We start from the raw sequence: 17524 nt of genomic DNA, 5'->3' as shown, positions 1-17524 counted from the left end.
AGGGGGCAATTAGGGACGGGGTAATCAATACTCCTGTGGGAGAATCTACAACAGAAGGCTGCTCATTCAACATCAGGGGTTCCCTACTCAAGACAGAGAGGAGGAAAATCGTATCGCTCAGAGGTTCGACACTCTGGGCAAGTGTGATCCTGAGAACCCAGGCTCTGTGAGGTGATCAGGGGAGGCAGGGATACACAGCAATGGGAGCACTTCTGACGCAGGCCTGGAGAGCTCAGGGATATCCTCCTGCTCTGACCATTGGGCTGGGAGAGGTCGCTTCTCCCTCACGGGGCAATTGAGAACACAGGCAGACACACTCTCAGGAGGACGGGTCGCTGTGAGATGAGATGACAGCACTCAGTCCCACACTCAAAATGTCCCTGGCTCCCCCCCGTGTCCCCATCTCCCCCCTCCGTGTCCCCATCTCCCCTCCCCCCATGTCCCCATCTCCCGCCCCATGTCCCCATCTCCCCCCCTCCCATGTCCCCATCTCCCCTCCCCCCGTGTCCACATCTCCCCCCGTGTCCCCATCTCCCCTCCCTCCGTGTCCCCATCTCCCCCCCTCCCATGTCCCCATCTCCCCCACTCCCATGTCCACATCTCCCCCCCATGTCCCCATCTCCCCCCTCCCATGTCCCCATCTCCCCCCCGTGTCCCCATCTCCCCTCCCCCCGTGTCCCCATCTCCCCTCCCCCCGTGTCCCCATCTCCCCTCCCCCCGTGTCCCCATCTCCCCTTCCTCCGTGTCCCCATCTCCCCCCCGTGTCCCCATCTCCCCTCCCCCCCGTGTCCCCATCTCCCCTCCCCCCGTGTCCCCATCTCCCCTCTCCCCGTGTCCACATCTCCCCTCCCCCCGTGTCCCCATCTCCCCTCCCCCCGTGTCCACATCTCCCCTCCCCCCGTGTCCACATCTCCCCTCCCACCGTGTCCACATCTCCCCTTCCCCCGTGTCCCCATCTCCCCTCCCCCCGTGTCCACATCTCCCCCCGTGTCCCCATCTCCCCTTCCCCCGTGTCCCCATCTCCCCTCCCCCCGTGTCCCCATCTCCCCCCCCCCGTGTCCACATCTCCCCCCGTGTCCCCATCTCCCCTCCCCCCGTGTCCCCATCTCCCCCCCGTGTCCCCATCTCCCCCCCGTGTCCACATCTCCCCCCGTGTCCACATCTCCCCTCCCCCCATGTCCCCATCTCCCCCCGGTGTCCCCATCTCCCCCCCACCCGTGTCCCCATCTCCCCCCCGTGTCCCCATCTCCCCCCCCCCCGTGTCCCCATCTCCCCCCCGTGTCCCCATCTCCCCCCCCCCCGTGTCCACATCTCCCCACCATGTCCCCATCTCCCCCCGTGTCCCCATCTCCTCCCGTGTCCCCATCTCCCCTCCCCCCGTGTCCCCATCTCCCCTCCCCCCGTGTCCCCATCTCCCCCCGTGTCCCCATCTCCCCCCGTGTCCCCATCTCCCCTCCCCCCGTGTCCCCATCTCCCCCCCGTGTCCCCATCTCCCCCCGTGTCCCCATCTCCCCCCCGTGTCCACATCTCCCCCCCATGTCCCCATCTCCCCCCCGTGTCCCCATCTCCCCTCCCCCCGTGTCCCCATCTCCCCCCCGTGTCCCCATCTCCCCCCGTGTCCCCATCTCCCCCCCCGTGTCCCCATCTCCCCTCCCCCCGTGTCCCCATCTTCCCCTTCCCCCGTGTCCCCATCTCCCCCCGTGTCCCCATCTCCCCTCCCCCCGTGTCCCCATCTCCCCCCCCCGTGTCCCCATCTCCCCCCCCCGTGTCCCCATCTCCCCTCCCCCCATGTCCCCATCTCCCCTTCCCCCGTGTCCCCATCTCCCCTCCCCCTGTGTCCCCATCTCCCCTCCCCCCGTGTCCCCATCTCCCCCCCGTGTCCCCATCTCCCCTCCCCCCGTGTCCCCATCTCCCCTCCACCCGTGTCCCCATCTCCCCTCCCCCCGTGTCCCCATCTTCCCCTTCCCCCGTGTCCCCATCTCCCCCCGTGTCCCCATCTCCCCTCCCCCCGTGTCCCCATCTCCCCCCCCGTGTCCCCATCTCCCCCCCCCCGTGTCCCCATCTCCCCTCCCCCCGTGTCCCCATCTCCCCTCCCCCCGTGTCCCCATCTTCCCCTTCCCCCGTGTCCCCATCTCCCCCCGTGTCCCCATCTCCCCTCCCCCCGTGTCCCCATCTCCCCCCCCGTGTCCCCATCTCCCCCCCCCGTGTCCCCATCTCCCCTCCCCCCATGTCCCCATCTCCCCTTCCCCCGTGTCCCCATCTCCCCTCCCCCCGTGTCCCCATCTCCCCTCCCCCCGTGTCCCCATCTCCCCCCCGTGTCCCCATTTCCCCTCCCCCCGTGTCCCCATCTCCCCTCCCCCCGTGTCCCCATCTCCCCTCCCCCTGTGTCCACATCTCCCCTTCCCCCGTGTCCCCATCTCCCCCTGTGTCCCCATCTCCCCTCCCCCCGTGTCCCCATCTCCCCCCGTGTCCCCATCTCCCCTCCCCCCGTGTCCACATCTCCCCCCCATGTCTCCATCTCCCCCCCGTGTCCCCATCTACCCCCCGTGTCCCCATCTCCCCCCGTGTCCCCATCTCCCCCCCGTGTCCCCATCTCCCCTCCCCCCGTGTCCCCATCTCCCCCCCCCGTGTCCCCATCTCCCCTCCCCACGTGTCCCCATCTCCCCCCCGTGTCCCCATCTCCCCCCGTGTCCCCATCTCCCCTCCCCCCGTGTCCCCATCTCCCCCCCGTGTCCCCATCTCCCCTCCCCCCGTGTCCACATCTCCCCTCCCCCCGTGTCCCCATCTCCCCCCCCGTGTCCCCATCTCTCCCCCGTGTCCCCATCTCCCCCCGTGTCCCCATCTCCCCCCCGTGTCCCCATCTCCCCCCCGTGTCCCCATCTCCCCCCGTGTCCCCATCTCTCCCCCCGTGTCCCCATCTCTCCCCCCGTGTCCCCATCTCTCCCCCGTGTCCCCATCTCCCCCCCGTGTCCCCATCTCCCCCCGTGTCCCCATCTCCCCCCCGTGTCCCCATCTCCCCCCCGTGTCCCCATCTCCCCCCGTGTCCCCATCTCCCCTCCCCCCGTGTCCACATCTCCCCCCCATGTCTCCATCTCCCCCCCGTGTCCCCATCTACCCCCCGTGTCCCCATCTCCCCTCCCCACGTGTCCCCATCTCCCCCCCGTGTCCCCATCTCCCCCCGTGTCCCCATCTCCCCTCCCCCCGTGTCCCCATCTCCCCCCCGTGTCCCCATCTCCCCTCCCCCCGTGTCCCCATCTCCCCCCCGTGTCCCCATCTCCCCCCGTGTCCCCATCTCCCCCCCGTGTCCCCATCTCCCCCCCGTGTCCCCATCTCCCCTCACCCCATCTCCCCTCCCCCCATCTCCCCTCCCCCCATGTCCCCATCTCCCCTCCCCCCGTGTCCCCATCTCCCCCCCGTGTCCCCATCTCCCCCCCATGTCCCCATCTCCCCCCCCGTGTCCCCATATCCCCCCCCCCGTGTCCCCATCTCCCCGCGTATCCCCATCTACCCCCTATTTCCCCATCCCCCCCCCGTGTCCCCATCCCCCCCCGTGTCCCCATCTCCCCCGCGTGTCCCCATCTCCCCCAATGTCCCCATCCCCCCCCCATGTCCCCATCTCCCCCCCGTGTCCCCATATCCCCCCCCCGTGTCCCCATCTCCCCGCGTATCCCCATCTACCCCCCATTTCCCCATCCCCCCCGTGTCCCCATCTCCCCCTCGTGTCCCCATCTCCCCCCCCCGTGTCCCCATTCCCCCCCCCCGTGTCCCCATCTCCCCCCCGTGTCCCTATCTCCCCGCGTGTCCCCATCTTCCCCCATGTCCCCATCTCCCCCCATGTCCCCCTCGTGTCCCCATCTCCCCCCCAGCCCGTGTCCCCATCTGCCCCCGTGTCCCCATCTTCCCCCCGCCCCGTGTTCCCATCTCCCCTCCGTGTCCCCATCTGCCCCCGTGTCCCCATCTTCCCCCCGCCCCGTGTTCCCATCTCCCCCCATGTCCCCATCTGCCCGCGTGTCCCCATCTCCCCCCGTGTCCCCATCTCCCCCCCCCGTGTCCCCATCTCCCCGCGTGTCCCCATCTCCCCCCGTGTCCCCATCTCCCCCCATGTCCCCCTCGTGTCCCCATCTCCCCCCGTGTCCCCATCTCCCCCAACCCCGTATCCCCATCTCCCCCCCGTGTCCCCATCTCCCCCCCCCGTGTCCCCATCTCCCCCCCTGTGTCCCCATCTCCCCCCGTGTCCCCATCTCCCCCAAACCCCGTATCCCCATCTCCCCCCCGTGTCCCCATCTCACCCCGTGTCCCCATCTCCCCCAAACCCCGTATCCCCATCTCCCCCCCGTGTCCCCATCTCCCCCCGTGTCCCCATCTCTCCCCCCGTGTCCCCATCTCCCCCCGTGTCCCCATCTCCCCCCCGTGTCCCCATCTCCCCCCATGTCCCCATCTCCCCCCCGTGTCCCCATCTCCCCCCCGTGTCCCCATCTCCCCCCCGTGTCCCCATCTCCCCCCGTGTCCCCATCTCCCCCCCGTGTCCCCATCTCCACCCCGTGTCCCCATCTCCCCTCCCCCCATCTCCCCTCCCCCCATGTCCCCATCTCCCCTCCCCCCGTGTCCCCATCTCCCCCCCGTGTCCCCATCTCCCCCCCATGTCCCCATCTCCCCCCCGTGTCCCCATATCCCCCCCCCGTGTCCCCATCTCCCCGCGTATCCCCATCTACCCCCTTATTTCCCCATCCCCCCCCCCGTGTCCCCATCCCCCCCCCGTGTCCCCATCTCCCCCGCGTGTCCCCATCTCCCCCCATGTCCCCATCCCCCCCCCATGTCCCCATCTCCCCCCCGTGTCCCCATATCCCCCCCCCCGTGTCCCCATCTCCCCGCGTATCCCCATCTACCCCCCATTTCCCCATCCCCCCCCGTGTCCCCATCTCCCCCCCGTGTCCCCATCTCCCCCCCGTGTCCCCATCCCCCCCCCGTGTCCCCATCTCCCCCCCGTGTCCCTATCTCCCCGCGTGTCCCCATCTCCCCCCATGTCCCCCTCGTGTCCCCATCTCCCCCCCAGCCCGTGTCCCCATCTGCCCCCGTGTCCCCATCTTCCCCCCGCCCCGTGTTCCCATCTCCCCCCATGTCCCCATCTGCCCGCGTGTCCCCATCGCCCCCCATGTCCCCATCTCCCCCCGTGTCCCCATCTCCCCCAAACCCGTATCCCCATCTCCCCCCCGTGTCCCCATCTCCCCGCGTGTCCCCATCTCCCCCAAACCCCGTATCCCCATCTCCCCCCGTGTCCCCATCTCCCCCCGTGTCCCCATCTCCCCCAACCCCATATACCCATCTCCCCCCATGTCCCCCTCGTGTCCCCATCTCGCCCCGTGTCCCCATCTCCCCCAACCCCGTATCCCCATCTCCCCCCCGTGTCCCCATCTCCCCCCCCGTGTCCCCATCTCCCCCCGTGTCCCCATCTCCCCCAAACCCCGTATCCCCATCTCCCCCCCGTGTCCCCATCTCCCCCCGTGTCCCCATCTCCCCCAAACCCCGTATCCCCATCTCCCCCCGTGTCCCCATCTCCCCCCGTGTCCCCATCTCCCCCAACCCCGTATACCCATCTCCCCCCATGTCCCCATCTCCCCACCGTGTCCCCATCTCCCCCCGTGTCCCCATCTCCCCTCCGTGTCCCCATCTCCCCTCCGTGTCCCCATCTCCCCCCGTGTCCCCATCTCCCCCCCGTGTCCCCATCTCCCCCCCGTGTCCCCATCTCCCCCCGTGTCCCCATCTCCCCCCGTGTCGCCATCTCCCCCCCCCCGTGCCCCATCTCCCCCCGTGTCCCCATCTCTCCCCCGTGTCCACATCTCCCCCCGTGTCCCCATCTCCCCCCGTATCCCCATCTCCCCCCATGTCCCCATCTCCCCCCATGTCCCCATCTCCCCCCGTATCCCCATCTCCCCCCATATCCCCATCTCCCCCCCGTGTCCCCAACTCCCCCCCGTGTCCCCATCTCCCCCCATATCCCCATCTCCCCCCCGTGTCCCCAACTCCCCCCCGTGTCCCCATCTCCCCCCGTGTCCCCATCTCTCCCCCCCCACCCGTGTCCCCATCTCCCCCCGTGTCCCCATCTCTCCCCCCCCACCCGTGTCCCCATCTCTCCCCCCCCCACCCGTGTCCCCATCTCCCCCCGTGTCCCCATCTCCCCCAACCCCGTATCCCCATCTCCCCCCCGTGTCCCCATCTCCCCCCGTATCCCCATCTCCCCCCATGTCCCCATCTCCCCACCGTGTCCCCATCTCCCCCCGTGTCCCCATCTCCCCCAACCCCATATCCCCATCTCCCCCCCGTGTCCCCATCTCCCCCCGTGTCCCCATCTCCCCCAACCCCATATCCCCATCTCCCCCCCGTGTCCCCATCTCCCCCCGTATCCCCATCTCCCCCCATGTCCCCATCTCCCCACCGTGTCCCCATCTCCCCCCGTGTCCCCATCTCCCCCAACCCCATATCCCCATCTCCCCCCCGTGTCCCCATCTCCCCGCGTGTCCCCATCTACCCCCCATTTCCCCATCTACCCCCCATTTCCCCATCTCCCCCCCCATGTCCCCATCTCCCCCCCCATGTCCCCATCTCCCCCCCGTGTCCCCCTCTCCCCCCCGTGTCCCCATCTCCCCCCGTGTCCCCATCTCCCCCAACCCCGTATCCCCATCTCCCCCCCCGTGTCCCCATCTCCCCCCCGTGTCCCCATCTCCCCCCCGTGTCCCCATCTCCCCCCGTATCCCCATCTCCCCCCATGTCCCCATCTCCCCCCATGTCCCCATCTCCCCACCGTGTACCCATCTCCCCCCGTGTCCCCATCTCCCCCAACCCCATTTCCCCATCTCCCCCCCGTGTCCCCATCTCCCCCCCGTGTCCCCATCTCCCCCCGTGTCCCCATCTCCCCCAACCCCGTATCCCCATCTCCCCCCCGTGTCCCCATCTCCCCGCGTGTCCCCATCTACCCCCCATTTCCCCATCTCCCCCCCCATGTCCCCATCTCCCCCCCCATGTTCCCAACTCCCCCCCGTGTCCCCCTCTCCCCCCGTGTCCCCATCTCCCCCCCCCGTCCCCATCTCCCCCCGTGTCCCCATCTCCCCTCCCCCCGTGTCCCCATCTCCCCCCCGTGTCCCCATCTCCCCTCCCCCCGTGTCCCCATCTCCCCTCCCCCCGTGTCCCCATCTCCCCTCCCCCCGTGTCCCCATCTCCCCCCCCCCGTGTCCCCATCTCTCCCCCGTGTCCCCATCTCCCCCCGTGTCCCCATCTCCCCCCCCCGTGTCCCCATCTCCCCCCCGTGTCCCCATCTCCCCCCGTGTCCCCATCTCTCCCCCCGTGTCCCCATCTCTCCCCCGTGTCCCCATCTCCCCCCCGTGTCCCCATCTCCCCCCCATGTCCTCATCTCCCCTCCCCCCATCTCCCCTCCCCCCATGTCCCCATCTCCCCTCCCCCCGTGTCCCCATCTCCCCCCCATGTCCCCATCTCCCCCCCGTGTCCCCATCTCTCCCCCCCCCCCCGTGTCCCCATCTCCCCCCCGTGTCCCCATCTCCCCCCCATGTCCCCATCTCCCCCCCGTGTCCCTATCTCCCCCCCATGTCCCCATCTCCCCCCGTGTCCCCATATCCCCCCCCGTGTCCCCATCTCCCCGCGTATCCCCATCTACCCCCTATTTCCCCATCCCCCCCCCCGTGTCCCCATGCCGCCCCCCGTGTCCCCATCTCCCCTGCGTGTCCCCATCTCCCCCCATGTCCCCATCCCCCCCCCATGTCCCCATCTCCCCCCCGTGTCCCCATATCCCCCCCCCGTGTCCCCATCTCCCCGCGTATCCCCATCTACCCCCCATTTCCCCATCCCCCCCGTGTCCCCATCTCCCCCCCGTGTCCCCATCTCCCCCCCCGTGTCCCCATCCCCCCCCGTGTCCCCATCTCCCCCCCGTGTCCCTATCTCCCCGCGTGTCCCCATCTTCCCCCATGTCCCCATCTCCCCCCGTGTCCCCATCTCCCCCCCCGTGTCCCCATCCCCCCCCGTGTCCCCATCTCCCCCCCGTGTCCCTATCTCCCCGCGTGTCCCCATCTTCCCCCATGTCCCCATCTCCCCCCATGTCCCCCTCGTGTCCCCATCTCCCCCCCAGCCCGTGTCCCCATCAGCCCCCGTGTCCCCATCTTCCCCCCGCCCCGTGTTCCCATCTCCCCCCATGTCCCCATCTGCCCGCGTGTCCCCATCGCCCCCCATGTCCCCATCTCCCCCCGTGTCCCCATCTCCCCCAACCCCGTATCCCCATCTCCTCCCCCGTGTCCCCATCTCCCCGCGTGTCCCCATCTCCCCCCATGTCCCCCTCGTGTCCCCATCTCCCCCCGTGTCCCCATCTCCCCCAACCCCGTATCCCCATCTCCCCCCCGTGTCCCCATCTCCCCCCGTGTCCCCATCTCCCCCCGTGTCCCCATCTCCCCCCATGTCCCCATCTCCCCCCATGTTCCCATCTCCCCCCGTATCCCCATCTCCCCCCCGTGTCCCCATCTCCCCCCGTGTCCCCATCTCTCCCCCCCCCGTGTCCCCATCTCCCCCCGTGTCCCCATCTCCCCCAACCCCGTATCCCCATCTCCCCCCCGTGTCCCCATCTCCCCCCGTATCCCCATCTCCCCCCATGTCCCCATCTCACCACCGTGTCCCCATCTCCCCCCGTGTCCCCATCTCCCCCAACCCCATGTCCCCATCTCCCCCCCGTGTCCCCATCTCCCCGCGTGTCCCCATCTACCCCCCATTTCCCCATCTACCCCCCATTTCCCCATCTCCCCCCCCATGTCCCCATCTCCCCCCCCCATGTCCCCCTCTCCCCCCCCATGTCCCCGTGTCCCCATCTCCCCCCCCCCCCCCGTGTCCCCATCTCCCCCCGTGTCCCCATCTCCCCCAACCCCGTATCCCCATCTCCCCCCCGTGTCCCCATCTCCCCCCGTATCCCCATCTCCCCCCATGTCCCCATCTCCCCACCGTGTACTCATCTCCCCCCGTGTCCCAATCTCCCCCAACCCCATATCCCCATCTCCCCCCCGTGTCCCCATCTCCCCCCGTGTCCCCATCTCCCCCAACCCCGTATCCCCATCTCCCCCCCGTGTCCCCATCTCCCCGCGTGTCCCCATCTACCCCCCATTTCCCCATCTCCCCCCCATTTCCCCATCTCCCCCCCATGTCCCCATCTCCCCCCCCATGTTCCCATCTCCCCCCCGTGTCCCCCTCTCCCCCCCGTGTCCCCATCTCCCCCCCCCCCGTGTCCCCATCTCCCCCCATGTCCCAATCTCCCCCCGTGTCCCCATCTCCCCCCCGTGTCCCCATCTCCCCCCCGTGTCCCCATCTCCCCCCCGAGTCCCAATCTCCCCCCGTGTCCCCATCTCCCCCCGTGTCCCCATCTCCCCCCCGTGTCCCCATCTCCCCCCCGAGTCCCAATCTCCCCCCGTGTCCCCATCTCACCCCATGTGCCCATCTCCCCCCCGTGTCCCCATCTCCCCCTGTGTCCCCATCTCCCCCTGTGTCCCCATCTCCCCCCCCCCGTGTCCCCATCTCCCCGCGTATCCCCATCTACCCCCTATTTCCCCATCCCCCCCCCGTGTCCCCATCTCCCCCGCGTGTCCCTATCTCCCCCCCGTGTCCCCATCTCCCCCCCGTGTCCCCATCTCCCCCCGTGTCCCCATCTCCCCCCCCCATGTCCTCATCTCTCCGCGTATCCCCATCTACCCCCTATTTCCCCATCCCCCCCGTGTCCCCATCTCCCCCCCGTGTCCCCATCTCCCCCCCGTGTCCCCATCTCCCCCCGTGTCCCCATCTCCCCCCCCCGTGTCCCCATCTCCCTCCCGTGTCCCCATCTCCCCGCGTGTCCCCATCTACCCCCCATTTCCCCATCTCCCCCCCATTTCCCCATCTCCCCCCCATGTCCCCATCTCCCCCCCCCATGTTCCCATCTCCCCCCCGTGTCCCCCTCTCCCCCCCGTGTCCCCATCTCCCCCCCCCGTGTCCCCATCTCCCTCCCGTGTCCCCATCTCCCCGCGTGTCCCCATCTACCCCCCATTTCCCCATCTCCCCCCCATTTCCCCATCTCCCCCCCATGTCCCCATCTCCCCCCCCCATGTTCCCATCTCCCCCCCGTGTCCCCCTCTCCCCCCCGTGTCCCCATCTCCCCCCCCCGTGTCCCCATCTCCCCCCATGTCCCAATCTCCCCCCGTGTCCCCATCTCCCCCCCGTGTCCCCATCTCCCCCCGTGTCCCCATCTCCCCCCCCCGTGTCCCCATCTCCCCCCCGTGTCCCCATCCCCCCCGTGTCCCCATCTTCTCCCCGTGTCCCCATCTCCACCCGTGTCCCCATCTCCCCCCCGTGTCCCCATCTCCCCCCATGTGCCCATCTCCCCCGCGTGTCCCTATCCCCCCCCCGTGTCCCCATCTCCCCCCATGTCCCCATCTCCCCCCGTGTCCCCATCTCACCCCCCCCGTGTCCCCATCTCCCCCCCGTGTCCCCATCTCCCCCCGTGTCCCCATCTCCCCCCCGTGTCCTCATCTCTCCGCGTATCCCCATCTACCCCCTATTTCCCCATCCCCCCCGTGTCCCCATCTCCCCCCCGTGTCCCCATCTCCCCCCCCGTGTCCCCATCCCCCCCCGTGTCCCCATCTCTCCCCCCGTGTCCCCATCTCTCCCCCGTGTCCCCATCTCCCCCCCCGTGTCCCCATCTCCCCCCGTGTCCCCATCTCCCCCCCCCCGTGTCCCCATCTCCCCCCCGTGTCCCCATCTCCCCCCATGTGCCCATCTCCCCCCCGTGTCCCCATCTCCCCCCCGTGTCCCCATCTCCCCCCCGTGTCCCCATCTCCCCCCGTGTCCCCATCTCCCCCCCATGTCCCCATCTCCCCCTGTGTCCCCATCTCCCCCCCGTGTCCCTATCTCCCCCCCATGTCCCCATCTCCCCCCATGTCCCCATCTCCCCCCGTGTCCCCATCTCCCCCCCCGTGTCCCCATCTCCCCCCGTGTCCCCATCTCTCCCCCCGTGTCCCCATATCCTCCCCCGTGTCCCCATCTCCCCCCGTGTCCCCATCTCCCCTCCCCCCGTGTCCCCATCTCCCCTCCCCCCCGTGTCCCCATCTTCTCCCCGTGTCCCCATCTCCCCCCGTGTCCCCATCTTCTCCCCGTGTCACCATCTCCCCCCGTGTCCCCATCGCCCCTCCCCCCGTGTCCCCATCTCCCCCCCGTGTCCCCATCTCCCCCCGTGTCCCCATCTTCTCCCCGTGTCCCTATCTCCCCCCCATGTCCCCATCTCCCCCCATGTCCCCATCTCCCCCCGTGTCCCCATCTCCCCCCCCGTGTCCCCATCTCCCCCCGTGTCCCCATCTCTCCCCCCGTGTCCCCATCTCCCCCCCCGTGTCCCCATCTCCCCCCGTGTCCCCATCTCTCCCCCCGTGTCCCCATCTCCCCCCCCATGTCCCCATCTCCCCCCGTGTCCCCATATCCTCCCCCGTGTCCCCATCTCCCCCCGTGTCCCCATCTCCCCTCCCCCCGTGTCCCCATCTCCCCTCCCCCCCGTGTCCCCATCTTCTCCCCGTGTCCCCATCTCCCCCCGTGTCCCCATCTTCTCCCCGTGTCACCATCTCCCCCCGTGTCCCCATCGCCCCTCCCCCCGTGTCCCCATCTCCCCCCCGTGTCCCCATCTCCCCCCGTGTCCCCATCTCCCCCCGTGTCCCCATCTTCCCCCGTGTCCCCATCTCCCCCCCGTGTCCCCATCTCCCCCCGTGTCCCCATCTTCCCCCGTGTCCCCATCTCCCCCGCGTGTCCCCATCTCCCCCCATGTCCCCATCCCCCCCCCCCCCGTGTCCCCATCTCCCCCTCCCCCCCGTGTCCCCATCTCCCCCCCGTGTCCCCATCTTCCCCCCCCCACGTGTCCCCATCTCCCCCGTGTCCCCATCTCCCCCCCCCCCACGTGTCCCCATCTCCCCCCCATGTCCCCATCTCCCCCCCGTGTCCCCATCTCCCCTCCCCCCGTGTCCCCATCTCCCCTCCCCCCGTGTCCCCATCTCCCCCCCCCGTGTCCCCATCTCCCCTCCCCCTGTGTCCCCATCTCCCCTCCCCCCGTGTCCCCATCTCCCCCCGTGTCCCCATATCCCCTCCCCCCGTGTCCCCATCTCCCCTCCCCCCGTGTCCCCATCTCCCCCCGTGTCCCCATCTCCCCTCCCCCCGTGTCCCCATCTCCCCTCCCCCCGTGTCCCCATCTCCCCCCGTGTCCCCACCTCCCCCCGTGTCCCCATCTCCCCCCCGTGTCCCCATCTCCCCCCCGGTGTCCCCATCTCCCCCCGTGTCCCCATCTCCCCCCCGTGTCCCCATCTCCCCCCCGTGTCCCCATCCCCCCCGTGTCCCCATCTCCCCTCCCCCCGTGTCCCCATCTCCCCTCCCCCCGTGTCCCCATCTCCCCCCGTGTCCCCATCTCCCCCCCGTGTCCCCATCTCCCCCCGTGTCCCCATCTCCCCCCGTGTCCCCATCTCTCCCCTGTGTCCCCATCTCCCCCCCATGTCTCCATCTCTCCCCCCCCCCCCGTGTCCCCATCTCCCCCCCCCCCCGCCGTGTCCCCATCTCCCCCCATGTCCCCATCTCCCCCCCATGTCCCCATCTCCCCCCCGGTGTCCCCATCTCCCCCCCGTGTCCCCATCCCCCCCGTGTCCCCATCTCCCCTCCCCCCGTGTCCCCATCTCCCCTCCCCCCGTGTCCCCATCTCCCCCCGTGTCCCCATCTCCCCCCCGTGTCCCCATCTCCCCCCCGTGTCCCCATCTCCCCTCCCCCCGTGTTCCCATCTCCCCTCCCCCCGTGTCCCCATCTCCCCCCGTGTCCCCATCTCCCCCCGTGTCCCCATCTCCCCCCGTGTCCCCATCTCTCCCCTGTGTCCCCATCTCCCCCCCATGTCTCCATCTCTCCCCCCCCCCGTGTCCCCATCTCCCCCCCCCCCGCCGTGTCCCCATCTCCCCCCATGTCCCCATCTCCCCCCCATGTCCCCATCTACCCCCCGTGTCCCCATCTCCCCCCCCGTGTCCCCATCTCCCCCCCGTGTCCCCATCCCCCCCCGTGTCCCCATCTCCCCCCCCCGCCGTGTCCCCATCTCCCCCCATGTCCCCATCTCCCCCCCCATGTCCCCATCTCCCCCCCGTGTCCCCATCTCTCCCCCCCGTGTCCCCATCCCCCCCCCCCCCCGTGTCCCCATCTCCACCTCCCCCACCGTGTCCCCATCTCCCCTCCCATGTCCCCATCTCCCCCCCCATGTCCCCATCTCCCCCCTTGCCAGTCTCTCATTGACCTGTCCCCTGCCAGTCTCTCGATGCCCGGTGGCCTGCCCAGTGTGATTGTGCTTTTGTCTGGTCAGGATGTATTTTCGAATATCCAAGATGGCTGCCTCTCCTTGAGAAGGTCGGTGTGGTGAACTGTGACTTACTGTACACGGTGGCTGGAGCCATGGCTCTCCATCAATCTGCATTGGCAGCAGCTGCTTTGTCCTGACAGAGAGAGAGAGAGAGAGACACATACAAGGGCAAAGGTGAGCTGCCTTCATCAATGCAGCGACCAGAGATTGTGGGCCCGTGCGCTATTGGCCGCACAGCGCTCTCATTCCCGAGCGTCACTCTCACCTGATGATGACGTCAGAACATTGAGCCAATCGTTTCCCAGCACTCTTCAGGCCTGCGTAAATCTGCCCCATTTCAATCGCTCCTTCCAGGCCGACCACTTCCAGCAGCTTATCACTCAACTCTGCCAGGAGAAATACAACAGTCACGTCTCACAAGGATCCAACGTATCCCTCCCTTCCCAGAAACCCTCACACCTCTGCCTCCAACTGACACCGAGGCCTAATCCTGGTGGGGACTATGTGTGTTGCATAGCTGGGGAATACCTGTCCATCTTTGGCAGAGGCAATCCCGGAGGGTCATCAGTGAGAGGTTTGGGGCATGTGCCATGACCCTGTGACCTCTAATCACATGCAACACTCAGGCAACTCCCAGGACAAAGCAACATCACATCCACTCCCTCTCCCACCGACGCTCAGTAACAGCAGTGTGTACCATCTACAAGATGCCCTGCAGAAACTCACCAAAGATCCTCAGGCAGCACCTTCCAAACCCACGGCCACTTCCATCTAGAAGCACAAGGGCAGCAGAGACATGGGAACACCACCCCCTGCAAGTTCCCCTCCGAGCCCCTCACCATCCTGACTTGGAAATATATCGCCGTTCCTTCAGTGTCACTGGGAACAGAATCCTGGAATTCCCTCCCTCAGGGCATTGTGGGTCAACCCACAGCACATGGACTGCAGCGGTTCAAGATGGCAGCTCACCCCCACCTTCTCAAGGGGGGCAACGAGGGACGGGGTAATAAATACTGGGCCCAGCCTGTGACTCCCACGTCCTACAAGTAGATTTGAAAAAGTAGTGCTGCATTAATTTATCACAGTTGGATGGCTTTTGGGAGCGGCAGCTGGTGGGGAGGACATCTGGGGTCCGGACGGAAGGGAATCGAAGGGAGCGGGGAACAGAGTGGGTGTGGACTGCTTTGTGAGGGTGGCTGGGTGAATGTAGAGACGGCAGGACCCTTAATCTCCATGAGTTGGTTGTCAGCAGTGGATCCCTTCCATCCCTCTGAGACAGAAGCCAGGGACCGGCCTGGAACCAATCCCGCTCCCTGTGCATTGGGATCCCAGCCAGAGGTCACTGGGTTATAGCTGCTCCACTGTCAGGTGAAGTCACTGTCTGAACTCAGACACGTGTACACAGTCGCCAAAGATCTCTCTCCACATTCCAGACTGGGGTCTCTCTCTCTCTCTCTCTCTGCTCTAGATGTCAGAGTCATGTTGTGGCTTCGAGTCCAAGCTGGGACCAGGGGGCTAATGTCTCTGGGAACATGGGTTTGAGTCCCACCCTATTGGCTGCTAGACATTCAGTTCAATGAATAAGTGTCGCAGTGAAAGCTACTCTAATGGTGAACATGGCACCAGCCAGAGTTGGTGGCATCTGTTTACTGCTGGAAGTCTGTTCAATGGAGAGGAACTCCATAATTCAGTAAGTTTTAACTTATGGATAAGGATAAGAGTACCCCACAATTGGAATTACTACACTGGGGGAAGGCGAGCTATGACTGTATTAGGCAGTAGATAGGGGAGGATGGCTGTTTGAGGGTAAATCCACATCTGACATGTGGGAATCCTCGCAAGGCCGGTTGGTTAGAGTTCAGGACACAGTCTGTTCCCGTGAAACTGAAGGATAAGGATGGCATGATACAGGAAGCTAGGATGACAAGAGAAATTGTGAGCTTCGTCAACCAGAATAAGAAAGGCAGATGTGAGGTTTAGGAACCTGAGGACAGACACAGCCCTGGAAGAATATGAGGAGTTATAAAGCGCTAAAAAGGGGCCATGAAATATCTTCGGCATACAAGATTAAAGATAATCCCAAGGTGTTTCGTACATGTATAAGGGGCAAGAGGGTAGACCGAGAAACTCAAGGACAAACGAGGGAATGTAACTGGAGGGTAGTGACTGAGGGCCTTAACAAATACTTTGTATCAGTATTTACAAAGGAGCAGGACCTCTGGATGGTGAGTCAAGAGAGGGGCGTGTTGATAATTCTTGGGAATGTTGTTATGAAAAAAGGAGAAGTTGTTGGGTGTTTTAAAAAGCATTAGGGTAGGACCCGATGGGATTGGAGGGAGTGACAGAGGTAATTGATGAGGCCAGGGTGGTGGATGCTGTCTATATGGACTTTAGCAAGCTCCATCATGGTGAAGTCACACGGGATCCGTGGTGAGTTGATAAAATGGATCCAGAACTGGCTTAGTCGTAGAAGACAGAGAGTAGTGATGGAGGAGTGTTTTTCAGACTGGAGCTCTATGACCAGTGGTGTTCTGCAGGGATCAGTGCTGAGACCCCTGTTGTTTGTAATAGATATAATGATTTGGAGGAAAGTGTAGGTGGCCTGATTAGTAAGTTTGCAGGCAACCCAAACATCACAGATACTGAGGAAGATTGCCAGATGGTGCAGCAGGAGACTTGGGGGGAGAAGTAGCTGATGGAGTTTAATCCAGACAAATGCGAGGTGTTTTTTTTAGATTACTTACAGTGTGGAAACAGGCCCTTCGGCCCAACAAGTCCACACTGACCCGCCGAAGCGCGACCCACCCAGACCCATTCCTCTACATTTACCCCTTCACCTTACACTACGGGCAATTTACCTAACCTGCACATCTTTGGACTGTGCGAGGAAACCGGAGCACCCGGAGGAAACCCACGCAGACACGGGGAGAACGTGCAAACTCCACACAGAGAGTCGCCTGAGGCGGGAATTGAACCCGGGTCTCTGGCGCTGAGGCAGCAGTGCTAACCACGAACTAAATGATGAGAGGCCTGGATAGAATGAATAGTCAGTCTTTTTCCCAGGGTAGGGGACAGAGGTTTAAGGTAAAAGGGAGTAAGTTTAAAGGAGATGTGATAGGCAGTTTGTTTGCACACAGAGGGTGGTCAGTGCCTGGAATGTGCTGCCAGGGGAAGATGGAGGAGATGAATCCATTCGCAATGTTTCCGAGGTATCTGGACAGATTCATGACCAGGCAGGGAATAGAAGGCGAGGGACTGTGTGGAGGTGAATGGGGTTTAGTTTAGGAAGGAGTCATATGTCAGCACAGTCGTGGTGGGCCAAAGGGCCTGTCCCTGTGCTGTACTGTTCTTCGACTCTTAACTGCCACCAGAAATGGCTGAACTGAGGCAGGTGAGTCGGGCCTAGTATGTGAGTCAGGGAGAGCACACCTCCTCAGCCTCTCCACTCCATCAGCCACCTTTCTTGCAAACACCTTGTCTGACCGAAAATCATTCAATTCTTCTCAGCCTCGAAAGCTCCGAGACCTGCTCGTGTCTCGAGCTTCGAGAGGGAGGGAGCTGCAGATTTCCGTGAGCCTGTTGTCTGGAGACGTTATGTCCTGGTCTCTCTCCTGAACAGCCCCGGTGTCATTTTAAGATGATGTCCCCTCACCCTTGACTCCCCTGCCCAAAGAAACTATTCCTTTGTATCTACACTGTCGGATCACTTGAGCGGTTTAACCACAGAGTAGGAGAACTACCTCGATGGCTGTCAACTCTCCGTCTCTGCCTTCTCTTGGGCTCAGGTTGCCACGGTTACCCACCTTGCATGCACGACTTGAGGGCCTCGGAGTCGGTTATCGCTGCGTACGTTTTGTTCGGCAAGGCCTTGTTTTCTTTCTTGTTTTCGCCCCACAGGTTGGAGCCGCCGTGCATGCTGGGAATGTTGAGGATGGCGATTCCCTCCAGGGACAGGGTGCTCAAGTCCAAGAGGGCCCCACAGCACTGCCACAAGCCAAAAAAAAAAAAGGTCAGCCACACATCTCCGGACCAGAAAGGTCACAGGCCTCGACAGAGGAAGGGGAGATGCTCACCACATGCCAACTTCCCACTTGTCACCTGAAGCACTTTGTTACAAAGAACAGTACAGCACAGGAACAGGCCATT

At 65.8% G+C, this 17524-nt stretch overlaps 1 protein-coding gene across 2 annotated transcripts in view; it reads right to left on the bottom strand.

Moving 5' to 3' along the window:
• Positions 1-17524, bottom strand: part of LOC122546469 (diacylglycerol kinase beta-like) — a 211190-nt gene that overhangs the window by 2180 nt on the left and 191486 nt on the right. Inside the window, exons 21-23 of one of the 2 annotated variants that reach the window (XM_087985546.1) lie at positions 17182-17362; positions 13644-13764; positions 13451-13511 (exon numbers count right to left, since the gene is read on the bottom strand). In XM_087985546.1, the coding sequence (XP_087841672.1) occupies positions 13451-13511; positions 13644-13764; positions 17182-17362 (363 nt within the window). The remainder of the gene's footprint in view (positions 1-13450; positions 13512-13643; positions 13765-17181; positions 17363-17524) is intronic. The other variant, XM_087985547.1, reaches the window with a different exon arrangement.

The sequence above is a fragment of the Chiloscyllium plagiosum genome, unplaced genomic scaffold (genome assembly GCF_037043375.1).
Source record: "Chiloscyllium plagiosum isolate Xiang-an unplaced genomic scaffold, Cpla_swu_hap1 HiC_scaffold_53X, whole genome shotgun sequence".
Classification (NCBI taxonomy): domain Eukaryota; kingdom Metazoa; phylum Chordata; class Chondrichthyes; order Orectolobiformes; family Hemiscylliidae; genus Chiloscyllium; species Chiloscyllium plagiosum.
Note: the sequence above shows the minus strand (reverse complement) of the source record. Positions and strands in the feature narration are given on the sequence as shown.